At 50.5% G+C, this 16,918-nt stretch overlaps 6 protein-coding genes across 6 annotated transcripts; 4 read left to right on the top strand and 2 right to left on the bottom strand.

Annotated features, from left to right (window-relative positions):
• Positions 1–595: 595 nt before the first annotated feature.
• N7484_001924 (mitochondrial 37S ribosomal protein mS29) lies at positions 596–2,174 on the bottom strand (the record flags this gene model as incomplete). The annotated part of the gene is made up of 2 exons (XM_057112344.1): positions 596–1,473; positions 1,535–2,174. The coding sequence occupies 2 exons, from the start codon at positions 2,172–2,174 to the stop codon at positions 596–598; spliced, it is 1,518 nt and encodes a 505-aa protein (XP_056977081.1).
• A 290-nt stretch (positions 2,175–2,464) lies between these two features.
• N7484_001923 (ribosome biogenesis protein RRS1) lies at positions 2,465–3,175 on the top strand (the record flags this gene model as incomplete). The annotated part of the gene is made up of 2 exons (XM_057112343.1): positions 2,465–2,505; positions 2,581–3,175. The coding sequence occupies 2 exons, from the start codon at positions 2,465–2,467 to the stop codon at positions 3,173–3,175; spliced, it is 636 nt and encodes a 211-aa protein (XP_056977080.1).
• A 932-nt stretch (positions 3,176–4,107) lies between these two features.
• N7484_001922 (uncharacterized protein) lies at positions 4,108–6,193 on the bottom strand (the record flags this gene model as incomplete). The annotated part of the gene is made up of 2 exons (XM_057112342.1): positions 4,108–5,579; positions 5,641–6,193. The coding sequence occupies 2 exons, from the start codon at positions 6,191–6,193 to the stop codon at positions 4,108–4,110; spliced, it is 2,025 nt and encodes a 674-aa protein (XP_056977079.1).
• A 2,775-nt stretch (positions 6,194–8,968) lies between these two features.
• Positions 8,969–10,034, top strand: N7484_001921 (Rab geranylgeranyltransferase subunit beta BET2; the record flags this gene model as incomplete). Its single annotated transcript, XM_057112341.1, has 2 exons — positions 8,969–9,067; positions 9,120–10,034. The coding sequence occupies 2 exons, from the start codon at positions 8,969–8,971 to the stop codon at positions 10,032–10,034; spliced, it is 1,014 nt and encodes a 337-aa protein (XP_056977078.1).
• Positions 10,035–10,660: 626 nt separating this feature from the next.
• On the top strand, positions 10,661–12,433 carry N7484_001920 (uncharacterized protein; the record flags this gene model as incomplete). The annotated part of the gene is made up of 1 exon (XM_057112340.1): positions 10,661–12,433. One exon carries the CDS (start codon positions 10,661–10,663, stop codon positions 12,431–12,433), a length of 1,773 nt encoding a protein of 590 aa, XP_056977077.1.
• A 512-nt stretch (positions 12,434–12,945) lies between these two features.
• msh3 (mismatch repair protein MSH3) lies at positions 12,946–16,476 on the top strand (the record flags this gene model as incomplete). The annotated part of the gene is made up of 3 exons (XM_057112339.1): positions 12,946–13,783; positions 13,852–14,945; positions 14,995–16,476. The coding sequence occupies 3 exons, from the start codon at positions 12,946–12,948 to the stop codon at positions 16,474–16,476; spliced, it is 3,414 nt and encodes a 1,137-aa protein (XP_056977076.1).
• Positions 16,477–16,918: the final 442 nt, after the last annotated feature.

Raw genomic sequence — 16,918 nt, 5'->3', positions numbered from 1 at the left:
GACCAACCCATCCGAACAATTGAAATTTGTTAAAGACGGATATAACTCGACAAAGAGGGCCGACGTGAGTGATTCTTCAACACGAATTTGGGCACAGGTTTCTCCTTTTGCAACAACGTGCCATTACCACACTTCAGGGTTGTGAGAGGCGCTGTCGTTGGTTTAGCTCAATCGAGTGAAGCACATAAGATCTAACTTCATCAAAAAGAGTATGCGCAAGTGAAGAGGATTCTAGTAAGTGTGTTCAGATTGGGAATCAATCATTGATCGTGGTGCATTTTATTGAGACGAGCTATTGACTAAGTTACTCCCGCACTTTGCTCAGGTCATGCGCATTGAGTAGATCAAGCTGCTCAGGTGATGCTCAGTTTTACACTGTGAACAAAAAGTGGCAAGGGGTGAGCACTAAAGCGGGGAAACCAAAACTTTGCCAGACATTATCCAGTATGTATGCATACACCAATGGAACGAGATTGAAGATTTTTAAAAGTACAAGCTAAACCAAGGCCCGAGTTCCATTTACAATACAAAATGAGAAGAACCAAAGGCCCTTATGCGGACGGGAAAAAGAAACAAACACCTATATAATCCTACATCACTCCGCGATGGGGACGGGCTCTGCAACAGTGCGGACACGGCGGCCAAGCTTCTCCAGCTCGCCAATGATACCGCCACCGGCCAAACTCCACTTCTCACCGATCCATTTCTCGTTGATGTTCTCACGCAGCAGACCGCTCTTGGCAAAGTACTCCAGGTATCCGCGGGTCTCCTCACGGGTAAGACCGCCGAGGGTCTGTAGCTCGAGAATGCCTTCCTTGCCGGAGGCAGTCTGGGGCTTGAACACATCCAAAACGCGGACATCAGGGTTGCTGAATGCCTCAGGCTGGGGGTATTCGGGAGAAGTGGCGCTAGTGCCCTGTTGACGGGCAGCAAGCTGGTCCAGACCGACCTCAAGGGCGTAGTTTGAGGGGCTGTTGGATTTGGAGGTAGCGTAAAGGAGCATACCGCCGTTCTGGAGGGAGGCACCGGGCTGCAAGAGCGAGAGGAAGTGCTTGACGAAGACGAGGTCGTGGGCGTGGACCGGGCTGTAGTCAGCAGCGCGGTAGGCGCTCTCAACCATCCAGTGGGCAAGACCGTCGACGGCCACCAGCATCGGGGGACGAGGCTTAAAGTCCTTCTCGAAGCCGGGGGCAGCAGCAGTTGCTGTGAGCTCCTTCCAGAATGCCTGGAAAACGGGCCAGGAGAGGGCAGCATCGGAGTATCCCATCTTGGCCAGATCGACAAGGGTGGTCGAGGGCTTAAGGCCCTTCAGGCCGGGGTGTTGCTGGGAAACACGAAGACCAGACAAAACCTCGCGGTTGGCCTCAACGGTGCGTGTCAACAAAGCGGCGGTAGCGCTAGGCTGGATGTACTGGGTCGGCTTGGAGCCCTCGATGGGAGTGTAGGCGAAGTCACCAGAGACGAGTTCTCGGGCTATATTCATAGTTTAGCAGCTGCACATCTCCCCGCCAATCTTAGCGGATGCAGATCTTACCGTCAGGAATAGTGACAACCACCCATTTCTTAGTGAATCCCATGGCCATGGCCTGCAACAAGTGCACGGTCTTGCCAGATCCCTTGGACCCAGTGATAACCTTCTTGACAACCTTGCCCTTCTCAGGCGCATCACCATGGCCAGAGATTTTCTCAAAAAGACGACCCATCTCCAGGGCATCACGACGCAGAATAGTACCTGGCCGACGGAATATAGACCAGCCCTGCTTAGGCTTGAATGCCTCCACGGCTCTCAATTGATCCAGCATAGGCACAGGGAGGCCGATAACAGAGCCACGGAGACGAGCATCGACCATAGTCTCAGCAGACAGATCTTGCATACCCTCAACCTCGAGAGCATTGGGATTACTGAGGACAATGCGCTTCCGCATAGCCTTGCGCTCTCCAACAGCCGGGGGACGCGCACGCTCAGTAGTCTTCTTCTTCTTCCTCCGCAGTGTCTGACCCTGTCGGTACCGCATAGGCGTCAGACTGGCACCCTTCTTCTTTGCTGGCATGGCATATTGCACCGCGGTGGAGTGGAATCCGGCGGTCGAAACCCGGGGAGTTGCGGACGGGAGGACTGCTGGTGTTGTTGGGCGAAGCCGCGAGAGGCAGCTCCAGCACCACGCGGAGGCCATTGGTCAGGAACACTGGCGCCAGGCGCAGTGTCGATCAATTGGCTGGGGAGGGGGTGGTGGGAATGTGGTGGGCTTTGAGACGATTGAAAGTCGGGGAGAGAGACAGCAATAATAATTTGACTATGGGAATCCTCGTATGACCTAATTAGGCTGGCGGTGGGATGCAGCTTAGTCACCCATGGCAGAAAAGTAGACGGCTGATAACCAACTTTTTTTTCCTTACCGAGCGTGATAACCTCTTCGACGCTCTTTTGATCTTAAAGCTTCCTGTCATTTTACAGTTTTCCAAGATGACAGACGTTGAGATGACCGGCTCCAAGGCCGAGAGACTGTATGTATTCCATTGAAACGCTTCCAATGCGGTTGATCCTCGAATATCAGTATTGAAACTAACATGCTTTTTCAGTCCTATCACTGTCGACAAGCCCACTCCCTACACTTTCGACTTGGGACACCTTCTCGCCAACGACCCTAACCCCCTCGAGCTCCCCGAGGGCGAGAACCTCAACACCTCCCTGCAAAATGTCGCTCGCGACGGCGCCCAGTGCCTCCTCAACCAGCTCCTGACAACATGCAACATCACTTCCTCAGCTGAGCACGGCGTGCTCCTCTCCCTGCCCGCACCTCAGACACTACTCCCGCGCCACAAGCCTCTGCCCACTCCTAAGCCCCCGACCAAGTGGGAGCTGTTCGCTCGCAAGAAGGGTGTCGGCAAGTACAGCCAGCGTCCCGGAGTCGCACTCGCCGATAAGGAGCGCCGCAAGAAGCTTCAGTACGACGAGGCGACTGGCGAGTGGGTGCCACGATGGGGCTACAAGGGAAAGAACAAGTCTGGCGAGGATCAGTGGCTTGTTGAGGTTGATGAGTCTAAGTGGAAGAAGGAGGAGGCTGCTGCTGAGAAGGGTAGTAACATTCGTGGAATGTCCCGCACTGAGCGCAAGGAGCGGATTAAGAGAAATGACCGCAAGCAGCGGGCTAATGATCGCCGGGCTAAGAAATGAAGTAGCTGAGAGCGTGTTTTATGTGACTTGTCTCCGTCTCTGGAGCCTTGTATATTCGAGATTCCTCATTGTTTCTATGGGCGTTGGGGTTGGAGTCGGGCTTAGTTCCATTTTATGACGGTCAATTCGGACCATATTAAAAGCATTGTTTAGATCAATATCTATCACTTCAAGACCTCATCTAGTTTGCTGTTACGGTTCAAGGTTCAGGTTTAAGAATTGTGTAGACAATCTAGTCATTTGGATTTGTATTCCGTGACAGTCAATGATGATCAGGTCTCATTGAACCGAATAATGCCACCCGTGCCGCTATTGTACAAGACTCGCAATGAAAACGCCAATAAGACAAAGAAAGCACCTCCAGCTGAGGAAAAACGAGAAACGTGAAACAAGATGATGAGAACCACAGAGGGATATCTGAAGGAGCAGCATAAAACTTGAAGCAGACCAGCCAAAGGTATTGACCTTTGTGTCAATCGCGAGCACATGAGATGAAAAGAGAGAGAGAGAAAAAGAAATCGAGCCCACCATTCGCCAGTTTCTGAGTGTACGGAAAAACAAAGATATACAACAGAAGAACGATAAATCAGGAATGATGGGAAATCCAAATACCGGGGACGCCAGGAGATGCACTCTGACAATGTTGGTCTGAGACCAAGTGATGGTGAAATGACAACGCCCAGCAACAAGGTTGAAAAAGGAGAAAATAAAAAAAAATAAAAATAATGAATGCGAACATCTCCAATTCCTCAGATCAAAGACATTGCCAAATCTGGCAAAGTTTCTGTTCCGTGAAATCCATTGGCGCAAAATCGGTCCAGCCGAATAAAGCGAAGCTCTTAAGCACCAAACCACTGCAAGCCAAGCTCATGGTGCCAAAACTGAAACGAAGTCTCATAGGAGGCTGATGGGCGGAGCAGATAATATGGTCCCTAGATTTTGATAGGTGAAAGTGGTGGACCAAGTTCCGGAAGCTGGGAAATGCTTCTGGAGTGCGTGGGACCAGTCTCAATATTTTGTGGTCTGGCCTTCTTTCGACCTCGGGATGTTTCAGGCCGAAGCCGCTCCTCCTCAGCTTGTGAGCTCGAGCTAGACGAGACGGCCCGTTCATGGGTAGAAGATGCTTGAGAAGCGATGGCATTGGCCTTTTCGTCGACAGCCTTCTGTTCTTGCTCGTCCATTTCCTTCTCCTTTGCAACATACTCTTTCTCGGTCCAGCAGCCCTGCCAGCAATTCTTCCAATCACAGACAAGGAACTGGAAGCAGAATGCATCAATCTTCATGCAAGGCTGGAAACAAATGCATAGGTTGCGGTAGTCCATCTTATTCTGGTCGACATAGGAGTGAAGGAGATTCAGATGGCAGGTGATAGCAAATAGGAGGTAGTAGTTGTAAGGCGGGAGTTTAGAAAGCTCATCCTTGAGCAATTGCGGAGCGGTTGTAGCGCCTTCGCATTTTTCAGCGATCATGTCTTGGGTTGCTTTGGGGAAGAGCTCTTCAGGCAATTCGCGAAGCCAGGCCTTGAACAAGGATCCAACGGTATTGATGTCGTAAAGATCTGGGACATCGAAGAGACTGACATCTAATTCTGAATCGAATCGCCTCTGCCAATGTTTGACTTCTCTGCCACTTCCAGGTACTCGGTAAAGTCCTTCCTCCTCACAGCCCTTGAAGTTGAGATAATCGATACAACGGTATGGAAGAGCTGGCATCCAGAACTCAGTCTTATCTCTGCAGTCTTCCAATTTCTTCGCAATGCGTGTCTTTCTGGCTTGCTCAATCAGGGGAAGGTTAATCACCGAACAAACATAAGAGTCATCGGTTATCAACTCGCGCTCGTTAGTGCTGCCACTGCGAGTGATCTTGCCAAAGAAGCCCTTGCCTGCTTTGCCCAAACGGTCTGCAGCACCACTTGAAGACTGCTTGAGATTATTGAAAATCGCCGCTGATGCGCCAGATACCTGACTCAAGGAGCTAGACTGGGTCATAGATCCAGCGGTCTTCTCCTTTCTGATAGGGGCCAATTCCACTGGTCGTTCAAGATAATTCCCTGTCGGCCGGGCAGATCGCTCAGGCTGTGTTGTGGTAGATGGCGACGGTGCAGGTTTCTGTGTCGCAGGTTTCTGTGTCGCGGGTTTCTGTATCGTAGATTTCTGTGTCGCGAGTTTCTGTGCGTCGGGCTTCTGGGAATCGGGTTTGTTGAATTCCTCCAATTTGGCCAGACCCGTTGATGGTCGTCTTGTCGGAGCCCTGTTTCCAGATGATTCGTCCACACGAATAGACCGAGATCGCGTTAAAAGATTGGCAAATCGCTTGTTCTTCTTTGCGGGGGCGGAGTCAGTTTCGGTGCTGGCTTTCTTGTGACCTGTTCTTTGTGTTGTCTTGTCACCATGTGAGGTTTTGACTATAGATGGGAGGCGTTAGCTAGATGGCATTACAACAGGCGCACTGGAATGAACGCTTACGTCTTTCGGTCTCTTCAGACTGAGCAATCATGGCAGGTAAATCGGGCGTCGATTCAGACAAGATGCGCGCCATTGACGATTTCCTATCTCTTGAGGTCCCACGACTCTTCGGGGGTTCTGTGGAAGTCTCGGAGCCGTCTGAGCGGTGCGATCGGTGGGAGGTCTTGGGGGCTTTCAAAGTGCCAAAAAATGACTTGGACTGGTCGCGCGAATGTTTGGGCGAGCCTTTGGGGGAGGGAAAGTATTGTGGAATGGCTGTGATACCCGGGGTGGGGGGTTCGGGACCGGATTCAGTCTCAACAGCCAAAGGGTTAGGTGAGGTCGGACTTGTCGGGCTGGTCGCTTTGCTGCTCGAGTCCTGAGTGACGGGACGAATGGTGGCACCTTTGAAGAGGGGTGAGCTCGACGGTGATTTGGGAGAGCGCGGTGTCAAGGGGCTCAGCCCGTCGGAGCTCTGGCCAGGGGAGAGAGGTGACGAAAGCTTTCCATTATTCGAGTCAGATTTGAAGGAGCTGAAGTCCAAATTGGGCACAGTGGAATGTCGAGATGGCATGTTGGGCGACAACTAAGGTGATGGATTGTTGACTTGGGGGTTGTGGCACAAGCTGTGTTCTGCACTGTTGTCGAACCGGGGTTGTCCAACTGCGCGTGGAGAAACGGGCTTCGGTCAGCATGAGAGAATGGACTAGGGCTGCAGATTGCAAGTACCTAATCACTGTAGACCACCTGTGATCGTACAGAAGCTTTCAACTCCGCGTGGGACGGAGATTCAGCCCACCGGTTGTCGAAGCGATCGTCGGATCGGGAGTTTGAAACGTTATCGAGGGGAAGGGCTCTAGAAGACGCAAATATGTCAGTCATTCAGAAGCACGACAGAGCGTCTAAAAAAAGACCAGTGAAACCACAGACGGTGACAGACGCAGGGGGGGGGGTCATTCAAAGCCATGTTTTGCTTCAACAAGGCCGGGTCCCTGAAACAATGCAACGGTTCGCGGATGCCTGAGAAACTTACCAGAATTCTCCTCATGATCCGCTCACACGACACTTTCCCACAGGTCTGGAGTTGACGGGTTCGTTGAAAGACCCAGTTCGCTTTCCCCCCTCTTTTCGGCGGCTCGAGGATCGGCAGAAGGATTCGGGTACAAGCGATTTCACCAAGGGGGGGTAATCTCACCACAATATGGTGATCAAACAGTCAAGAAAACAAAAGATAGAAGAAAGAAGCAAAAGTAACGAACGTTGTGCAGGAGAAAGAACGGAGCGTTGGACAAGCACAAAGTCCCGTAATGGACTCTAGCGTAGGTAGTGGCTTTGTGAGCAGAACCGTGCACAATAGAAATGACGCTAGTGTCGAACGTCAGGTTCAGAGAGTCGGAGGAGTGAAGAAGTGAGGAAGCATTCCAGGATTATGCAAAGGCAAGTTGGGTCACTCGTTTTTTCTTATTTAAGAAAATATGGAGAAGTCAAGGGGAGATCCACCATCATAAAAGACATGAGTGGGGACCGAGTGGTTTTTGAGTATAAAGTACGACGTGCCTACTATATTATCAGGACCTCACCGGTTCCAAGGGTCAAATGGTGTATCTCCTGGAATTAAACTAAGATGATGGTGTGTCAATCCCCAGTTCCATGGGGTGAAAGTCTGTCCTTTGTTTATGTACTTCTTTGTACAACTTCATTCCATGGGCTCGCCCTTTTTGAGTCGAATTCTTGCTAGGATTGGGAGAGTCAAGGGTGCATTATCCCTTGAGTTTCCGGTGATCAGGAATGAGCTGTGCAGTGATACAAGAACATTGTACACCACGATCGCTCCCCACCGCTAATTGGAGCCGCTGGGTCTGGCAGTTGGAACCACGGGCGGGATGATGTGCTTGCCTTACGTTAGCCTGCAAGTGGAGCCATAAGCATTGTCATTCGTGAGTTCTCCTGTGCCTGTCCGAGGTCCATGGTTTCCCTCGTCTCGGATCACTTTGATAACGCTGGCTGAACCGGAAATTGATGGCAACCCAGCAAGGTACCCGAGCTGGAAATTTGGTTACTTGCTGCTTCTCGAGCTATACACCAGATACACAAAAAAAAAAAAAAAAAAAAAAAAAAAAAAAAAAACAACTTATCAGTCAGGGGTAAAAAAATTCCAAAGATAAAGATAAAAATCCCGTCAGGCCCACTCACAATCAATTCTACTCCAATGGCGCAAATCCCGGCGCTGTCGTCAGACAAAACGTGTGCACGGCGCTTGCCTTGGCCCACTTTTTTCCGCTTTGTGTCTTAATTAGCCCGAGTTTCAGATTCTGACCACTGATGATGCGGTTTCTGCAAGCTACTCCAAATGCCCCTCCATAACCATGGCTCAAAAGCCTAGTGGGGTACACTTCTTTTTAGAAACACCTTTTGCCCATCATGGGTTGCACGGTGTAAAACTTTCCCAAGTACGGCTCTGAGACCTATTATTGGATTGATGTTGGCCATGTGACGCTGCCCAGGTGGTGCATCATGTATCCGTGGGGAATGAAGTCGGTGCTCCAGCCTTACTGTGAATTTTCTATGCATACCCGATGCCAACGTATATACGCGCACGTGCGTCAAATCTGAATCCATCGGAAACCACATCTATTTGATAGAATTGCACTTGACTCCATAGTAGAATCCTCGAGAATGCGCCCAAAGTCCACGTGCGTGACCCGTCAACCATCGTGAGAACTCGGAAGCCCTGGAGCTCGAGGAGCAAAAAGTTGGCAGGTGGCGGACTTTGAGCCAGTCAATGGGTTCCACTTGGTTTTGTTAGGCTCTTGATCCCCTTGTTGTTTGCTCCATGAGCTGATAATGCGACCGAATCGGCATGGTGGGAATCGTTTTCCTGGATGCCTGGCTCCATAAAATCTGAAACAGATGGAAATCCTAGAGTAGCGGCGCTTGGGCATGTCACCTCGGCGCACGGGGCAAAGCAACGGAGTGCCTTCAGTGGTGTCCACTTCGGGAGCCCTACTCCGGACAGCTATGCAAATTGCCTGATCCGGCCTAGTCTGACCGCCCTAGTCACGTGGGCGCACAATTATTGAAAAGCGCGATCCCTGATCCGGACCGCTAACTCAAGCCACAATTGCTCGCTTCGCGGGAGCTCCGTCTAGTCCCGCGGCTCTGTACAGCTTCGCATTGGCCTTTTATGCATGGCTTGATGACAGCATGGTTTGAGCTGTGACACTGACTTTTCGATATCCGGCCTTTGCCGAACAAGCCTCTTCCCCCCTTTTCAGAGCTAACGTTTGGTCCAATCAACCCTGGCTGCAGGGCCTTGTAACCCCACTCTACCCCTACACCTTAAACAGACATGGCTTTGGTATCTGGCCCAGGCCGGGCTGGAGGTGCCCAGCTGGACCAGGAATTGCACATCTTGAAGCATGTCGCTTACATCAAGAACCTGGACACTGTGCGTGCTACTCTCACTTTTTACAGGGACAACAGTTGACGGTTGAAAATAGAGGAAAGATGAGCTGGAGTATTGGCTTACCGAACATTTACGACTGAATGGAGTCTACTGGGGTTTGACGGCCTTGCATATCCTTGGTCATCCCGACGCACTGGCCCGAGATGAAACTATTGAATTTGTGCTCTCTTGTCAAAAAGACAGTGGAGGATTCGGTGCTGCCCCCGGTCACGATGCTCATATGCTGTATACTGTCTCCGCAGTCCAGATCCTGGTCATGATTGATGCAGTGGATGAGCTGGAGAAAAGAGGCCGAGGGGGCAAGCAGAAAGTGGGCTCTTTCATCGCGAGTTTGCAAAACCGCGAGGATGGCTCCTTCATGGGCGACCAATGGGGAGAGACTGATACTCGATTTCTCTATGGCGCGTTCAATGCCCTGTCTCTCCTCGGTCTGATGGACCTAGTCGATGTCCCTAAAGCGGTCGCTTATGTTCAAAGCTGCGAGAACCTGGATGGGGCATACGGTCTCTTTCCCGGGGCCGAGTCACACTCTGGACAAGTTTTCACTTGCATTGGTGCTCTCTCCATTGCCGGGCGCTTAGATTTGGTGAACAAGGATCGCCTAGGTGCCTGGCTTAGTGAACGCCAGATTGACAAGGGTGGGTTCAACGGGCGTCCTGAAAAACTCCCCGATTCTTGCTATACATGGTGGGTTGGATCAAGTCTAGCGATGATTGATCGCCTTCATTGGATTGACGGTAAGAAGCTTGCTGAATTCGTCCTTCAATGCCAGGTCAGTCACTCCCCGATACCCCTTGCATTTTGCCATTCTGACCCGAAGCAGGATCCCGAAGGAGGTGGCTTTGCTGATCGACCTGGAAACATGGTTGATGTCTACCACACCCACTTTGGTGTGGCTGGCTTGAGCCTGCTTGGTGTTGAAGGCCTGCAGGAGATTGACCCTGTCTAGTAAGTGGCTTGCTCTCTGTTTCCAATAACTCCTTTCCTAATCGGGTAACAGCTGTTTGCCTAAATCAGTCGTTGCTCGATGCTTTGCAAAGTAATCAAACATGCTTCACATTTACATCTTCCACCCATCTTTCAACCCTCCTGCCATCTAATAACCCTGGATTCCTTCCACCATGGATCTTGGGATACAAGGCAGGAGGAGAGCAACTGTCCACTTTGACTTATTCCGCTTCATATCATCCCACAATGGCCTAAGGCTGTTAAGACATCGTGGCTCATTCCTGAGTATTTCAGGTTTAGGTAGAATAGTTAATCGAGATACCAATCAAACCCAAGATAATCCCTTCGTTAGCTTTGATATTGTATGATTCCAGCTTTTTCCAAATTGGATGTGTAGATGCTACCTTCCCATGAGGATCCCGCGGTAGGATTCACGCACCTTCCCATTGAGAGTCGCCTGTCGAGTGTTATCGCCGCTCCCTCATACTTTCCTCTCCTTCTCATCTTCTTTTCTCATCGTTCCTTCAGCTTTTGTTTTTCACGGCGATTTTTGCTTTGTCTTTCTGTGTCTGCTTGAAGTTTGCATGTCGCTTCCTGGTTTTGAGAGATATCAATTCTGCTGGGGTTATGGATTCTGCCGTGCTGCAATGCATTATCTGCCCTAGGCAACCTCGGTTCAGCGACATTTCGCACCTGCTGACCCACGTCGCTTCCAAGGCTCATTTGTCCTATTACTTCAAGCTTCAGGTTCGCAGCGTCGGGGAAGCTCAAGCCAATGAGCTTCTCGCAAAGTACGATGATTGGTATGGCACCAATGGTCTCGCCCAGTTGCTGTCCGACAGGATGACCTCCAAGGAAGACCGGAAGCAAAAGAGAAAGTCCCAGCTCAAAAAGGCGGTCGATTCCAAGATCCAGCACACGCAGAGAAGATCGCGACGCTCGAATCCAAAAGGATACTTTTCTCCTGAAGTTCCTGCTTTTCCCGACTTCCTGGATCCTCGCCTGGTGGACTCCCCGGAACAAGTGAAGCGTAGTTCGAGCATCCAGGATTTGTCCTTGGACCCAATCTATGCCACTCCGGCCACATCTGCGGTAGCCGATGCCAACGTCATGCAAATGGAGACCGACTTTGGGCTGGTCTCAACGCCGCCAATGCGTACCGTGACACACGAGGGACATGGGCACAAACATGGTTATGCAGAGATGAGCTATGCCGTTCTGCCAGAAACGCCGAAGCGGTTTCTGACTAGAGGAAGACCGAGTGCAATATCCTTGGCGGTGGGCCGCAACATCCCGGATCCTTTCATGGATGAAATGCATACTGAAGTCTCGGAAGAGATCGATGCCGACAAGGAACGAGCAGATGAAATGGCCAGACTCAAGGGTATCCTGTGGCCAGGAATGGACATATTTGATTCCGCGACCCAGCAAATGCGACGCAAGCGCAATCAGAAGAAGGATCGAAGTGTGTTGGAGATGATGGAGTTGACATCTTTGCAGGTGGAGCCTACTGAGCTCATATTTTCCCCAACGGGGGTCTTCCGGAAGCAGCGTGTGATTTCCGGTAATGTTGAAGATGACACTCCTCTGAAAGGGGAGACGCCCATCCCAAAGAGACGCATTACACGTCCCAAGAGGGGAGTTCTTCGCCAGGCAGACCCCAACTTGCCTCGCGCTCAAGACAGGAAACGCGCCAAGAAGATTGTGAACAACAACCGCAACAGAAAGGATTTGGAAACCTTTGATATCAATGATAGATCCCCTTACCGTTTTACTGGGGGTTTGAAGGGCATCAACTCGTCGTACGGCGATGATAGTGAGATTGGTCTCGCTGTGCAGGCGTTTGGAAAACGACGTGGCAATGGGTTTACCATCTTTGCTGATGGAGAAGGACCAGAAACAACATTCAACGACCGATCTGGACACTTTACTGTCCCACGCGACAACTTGACTCCGGCACGTTTGATACTGAATCACAAATTGGATGTCAACGACCATGTGGCAAAGCCTGGTCAAACTGCCCGAGACAAGGAAAATATTGAGCCGATCATGAACGCCCAGGGTCGAATTGACTTTCAGGATTGGCACTCACCCTTTCCAAGGCAAAGTGACACAGACAATGCCGGGTACGCTCCTCGATACTACTATGAAGAGCCTCCCTACGGCGGTCTTGGGCCTGATGGATCTGACAATGCTGGACACCGATCCAATCCTCTGCTGGCCCCGAGCTCAAAGTTGGAATTCTATGAGGCAAGCCCATATGGGAATGATATGACGATGAATCCCAGTGACTGGACAATCACTGACGTGCAACACCGTGCGGCGTCTTCTGAGGCGACTATCTCTGAGCAGGATCAACGCGACCTTGCTCGCCTTTATTTGGCCACCAACACAGAATAGGCGCTTTTTTCTGTTTCCCAAATGTCTCGAGTTCAGCATCCCGTTCTATTAATGATTTGGAATGGCATGCATGCCTTTGAATGTCGAGGATACTCCATCATGACTGGACCTGTATCCTTTCGTTGCACCATCATGCGTGTTTTTATATTGGGGCGAGGTGGTGTTTTATTTCTTCTCTACCCTGCGGCGATATTTCACGGCTGTTAGGATTACTATTATTATTAGCGAGTATAGATACCCAGGGGCTTGCGATAGAAACCAAATGAAGTTGACTCATTACGCTCGTTTCTCACTACAGAGCCTTGAGTCTTTCCATACTGATATGGTTATGCTGATAGCACGCTGAGTCATCAACCAATTAACGCCATCGCGTCTGTACGCGTCGAGTTTGATAAGTCAACCGGAGCACGATTGAGGCACCACTGTTCCTCTGGCTTTCATTCTACCTGAAAACTTTGAAAATCCCAGGCTAAAATACATCGCGTTTCAAGGTTCAGAATTACCGAGGCACTATGGCGCCTCAATCCTCGCCATCGTCCTCCGCACCATCTCCGTCCTTAAAGCGCAAGCAGCCAACCATCTCGAGCTTTTTCACTCAAAAACCTTCCTCAACTCCGCAATCATCAGCCGCTCCTAAAGATCCCGAGACCCCGTCTGTAAAGCCTTCTAAAAAGAGACCTGCATCACCCGAACCAGAGCCGGAGCCGGAGCCAGAACCGGAGGCAAACCCCATACTTGAAGATGACGATGACGATGATGTTGTTGCACCACCACCCAAACGAGCCCGGAAGAATGGTCTTACCCCCAACAAGCAATCCAACAAGATCGGTCTCATGTCCGACAAAGAACCCCAAACCTTAACGGAATCTCCACAAAATCCACCATCCCAATTGAGCAGCAGCCAACGAACCGACATCTTCAAATTCCAAAGCTCGCAAGCCGCACCGTCCACCCAAAATGGAAACATAGAAGATGCGCAGCGCAAGAAAGAAAAAGAAAAAATGCACGAGAAATTCGTGCGGAGACTCGGCGGTGCAGATTGTTTGATCGGTATTGGACGAAACGCTCATGCTACTGATGCTGGCGCCGTTGATGCCGAAGAAGGCGAGGAAGCCGATGCAGACGATGAGCCTGCTCCTCCCCCTAAGAAAGGGAAAGCCGCTCCTAAGAAGGGTGGTAGTAAGCTTACGCCGATGGAGAAACAGGTCATCGATATCAAACGCAAGCATATGGATACCGTGCTTGTCATTGAAGTTGGATATAAGTTTCGGTTCTTCGGAGAAGATGCCCGAATTGCGGCGAAAGAGTTGGGAATTGTTTGCATACCCGGCAAATTCAGATTCGATGAACGTAGGTCAACTACCGGAGTTCTCTCACCCTCTGTTTATGCATGTTTAAGCTAATGAATGCTCCAACAGACCCCTCCGAAGCTCACATCGACCGCTTCGCTTCTGCTAGTATCCCTGTTCACCGATTACACGTGCATGTGAAGCGTCTTGTTACTGCAGGCCACAAGGTTGGAGTGGTGCGCCAGATCGAGACGGCTGCTCTCAAGGCCGCGGGTGATAATCGCAATGCGCCATTCGTCCGGAAGTTAACCAACCTTTACACGAAAGGAACTTACATTGATGATATCGAGGGGCTTGAAGGCTCCGTGCCTGCTGCAGGGAGCTCCTCTCCGGCTACGGGATATATGCTGTGTATCACGGAAGCTAATCTCAAAGGCACTGGAAATGATGAGAGGGTGCATGTCGGTATTGTTGCTGTTCAACCCGCCACTGGAGATGTTATCTATGATGACTTCGAAGATGGCTTCATGCGAAGTGAGATCGAGACAAGACTGCTGCATATTGCGCCTTGTGAGATCGTCATCGTTGGGGAGATGTCCCGGGCCAGCGAGAAGCTTGTGCAGCACCTATCTGGAAGCAAAACCAATGTTTTCGGAGATGCAGTGCGTGTTGAGCGGGTTCCGAAAAAGAACACCGCCGCTGCGGAAGCCCATAGCCATGTTGCAAGTTTCTATGCTGGCAAGATGAAAGCAACTGGTACGGAAGAGGATGCGCAGGCAGCCAAGCTCCTCCAAAATGTCCTTGAATTGTCAGAACACCCTACAATCTGTCTATCAGCTATGATTAAGCATATGTCGGATTATGGACTGGAACATGTCTTTGATCTGACGAAGTACTTCGAGCCATTCTCTGCTCGATCACATATGCTTCTCAATGGAAATACACTGGTTAGTTTGGAGATATACCAGAATCAGACGGATCACTCTGTGAAGGGTAGTCTGTTCTGGATGTTGGACCGTACGCAGACGCGATTTGGTCGGCGGCTATTACGACGTTGGGTTGGGCGGCCTTTGCTGGATAAGGGCCGCTTAGAGGAACGCACCAATGCAGTTGAGGAGTTGATGAGCCCTGCTCGGGTTATTCCCGTGGATAGGATCAGAGGGTTGTTGGGCAAGATCAAAAGTGACTTGGAACGGAGTTTGATTCGTATTTATTACGGCAAGGTAAGTTGGCATCATTAAACATTTGGGATGTCACGCTAATCTCGTGAAGTGCTCCCGACCAGAGCTTCTCACTGTTTTGCAAACCATGCAAATGATCGCAATGGAATTTGCAGATGTCAAATCTGCTGCTGATACAAGCTTCAAGTCGCCTTTGATCAGTGAAGCTATTGCATCTCTGCCAACTATCCAGGGAGATGTCACACAATACTTAGACAAGATCAACCTCCATGCTGCACGAACCGATGACAAGTATTCATTCTTCCGCGAAGAAGAGGAGACTGAAGACATCAGCGACCAGAAACTGGGAATTGGTAGCATCGAACACGAGCTAGAGGAGCATCTAGCCGTGGCTGCAGAGCGCATAGGCAGGAAGAAAGTCCAATATGCAACAGTTTCTGGAATCGAGTACCTCATCGAGGTTGAAAACAATTCCTTAGGAATCAAGCGTGTCCCAGCATCCTGGGTCAAGGTCAGCGGAACAAAGAAGATCTCCCGATTCCACACACCCGAAGTGATCCAATTCATCCGCCAACGAGACCAATACAAAGAGGCCCTAGCAGCAGCCTGTGACAGAGCCTTTGCAGCCTTGCTAGCAGACATCTCGGCCCAATATCAAGCCTTCCGCGACTGCGTCCAGTCTCTAGCAACCTTGGACTGCCTCCTTTCCCTCGCAACAATCGCCCAACAACCCGGCTACGTCAAACCAGAATACACAAACCACCCATGCCTCCACGTCGAACAAGGCCGTCATCCAATGGTCGAACAACTCTTAACAGACACCTACGTTCCAAACGACACATCCCTCTCCACGGATGGCACGCGCGCCCTCCTCGTAACAGGTCCAAACATGGGCGGTAAATCCAGCTATGTCCGCCAGGTCGCCCTAATAGCAATCATGGGCCAGATAGGCTCCTACGTCCCCGCAGCCTCCGCCCGCCTAGGCCTTCTAGATGCAGTTTTCACCCGCATGGGTGCCTTCGACAACATGCTAGCAGGCGAATCAACATTCATGGTCGAACTCTCCGAAACAGCAGACATCCTCAAACAAGCTACCCCTCGCTCCCTCGTCCTACTAGACGAACTGGGCCGTGGAACATCCACTCACGACGGTGTCGCTATCGCACAGGCAGTACTGGATTACATGGTTCGGTCGATTCGCTCATTGACCTTGTTCATTACGCATTACCAGCATCTGTCAAAAATGGTAGCCGCATTCCCGGACCAGGAACTGCGGAACGTGCATATGCGGTTTACGGAGTCGGGTGAGGAGGGCGATGAGGACATTACCTTCCTGTATGAAGTTGGTGAGGGCGTTGCGCACCGGAGTTATGGGTTGAATGTGGCTCGGTTGGCGAATTTGCCATCTTCTGTTATTGAGTTGGCGAGGCAGAAGAGCTCAGAGCTTGAGGAGGAAATTAAGCAAAAGAGGTTGGTGGCACTTGTGGGGGCTGTTGAGAGAGTTGTTGGGGAGAAAGGAGATGTCGAGGATGAGATGCTCGATCGATTGCTTGCGAGTGTTGCGCAGCTTTAGCTTTGAGGCATTGTTTACCCTGTCGATTGTACATAATTTCCCAATTTCGGTTTCGGATATCAAAAGTGTTCATTATCAGAATCGAATTAGCTTTTGCCTGTTACCATACACTTCAACTTAGTTTGGGCATGGTGGCTAACCTGGTGTCTTCTAGTAAGTCGAACGCTGGGCCACGCTATCATCGATTGTAAAATATAAATGTGACTTCCCCTCCAATATACTACAACCGGGCTCTCACCACCTTTTTATCCTTAAATTTGAACAGGTATGACTACTAAGGCCACAGTTTCACTGGCTTGTTCTATATTGCTATACGCCTTTTTTCTTATTCCAGGTCCTTAAATGTATATACTTTTTTTTCATCTACCCCGCGAATCTGCGCGGTTGGCGAAGAAGTGTGTTTATCTGGGTTACTTTCAACTGTCTTGGCCAATCCAATTTT

This window comes from Penicillium longicatenatum, assembly GCF_028827895.1.
Source record: "Penicillium longicatenatum strain IBT 33135 chromosome Unknown contig_1_segment0_segment0, whole genome shotgun sequence".
NCBI classification, from domain to species: Eukaryota; Fungi; Ascomycota; class Eurotiomycetes; order Eurotiales; family Aspergillaceae; genus Penicillium; species Penicillium longicatenatum.
The sequence above is the reverse complement of the archived record's forward strand: the minus strand, read 5'-3'. Positions and strand labels throughout refer to the sequence as shown.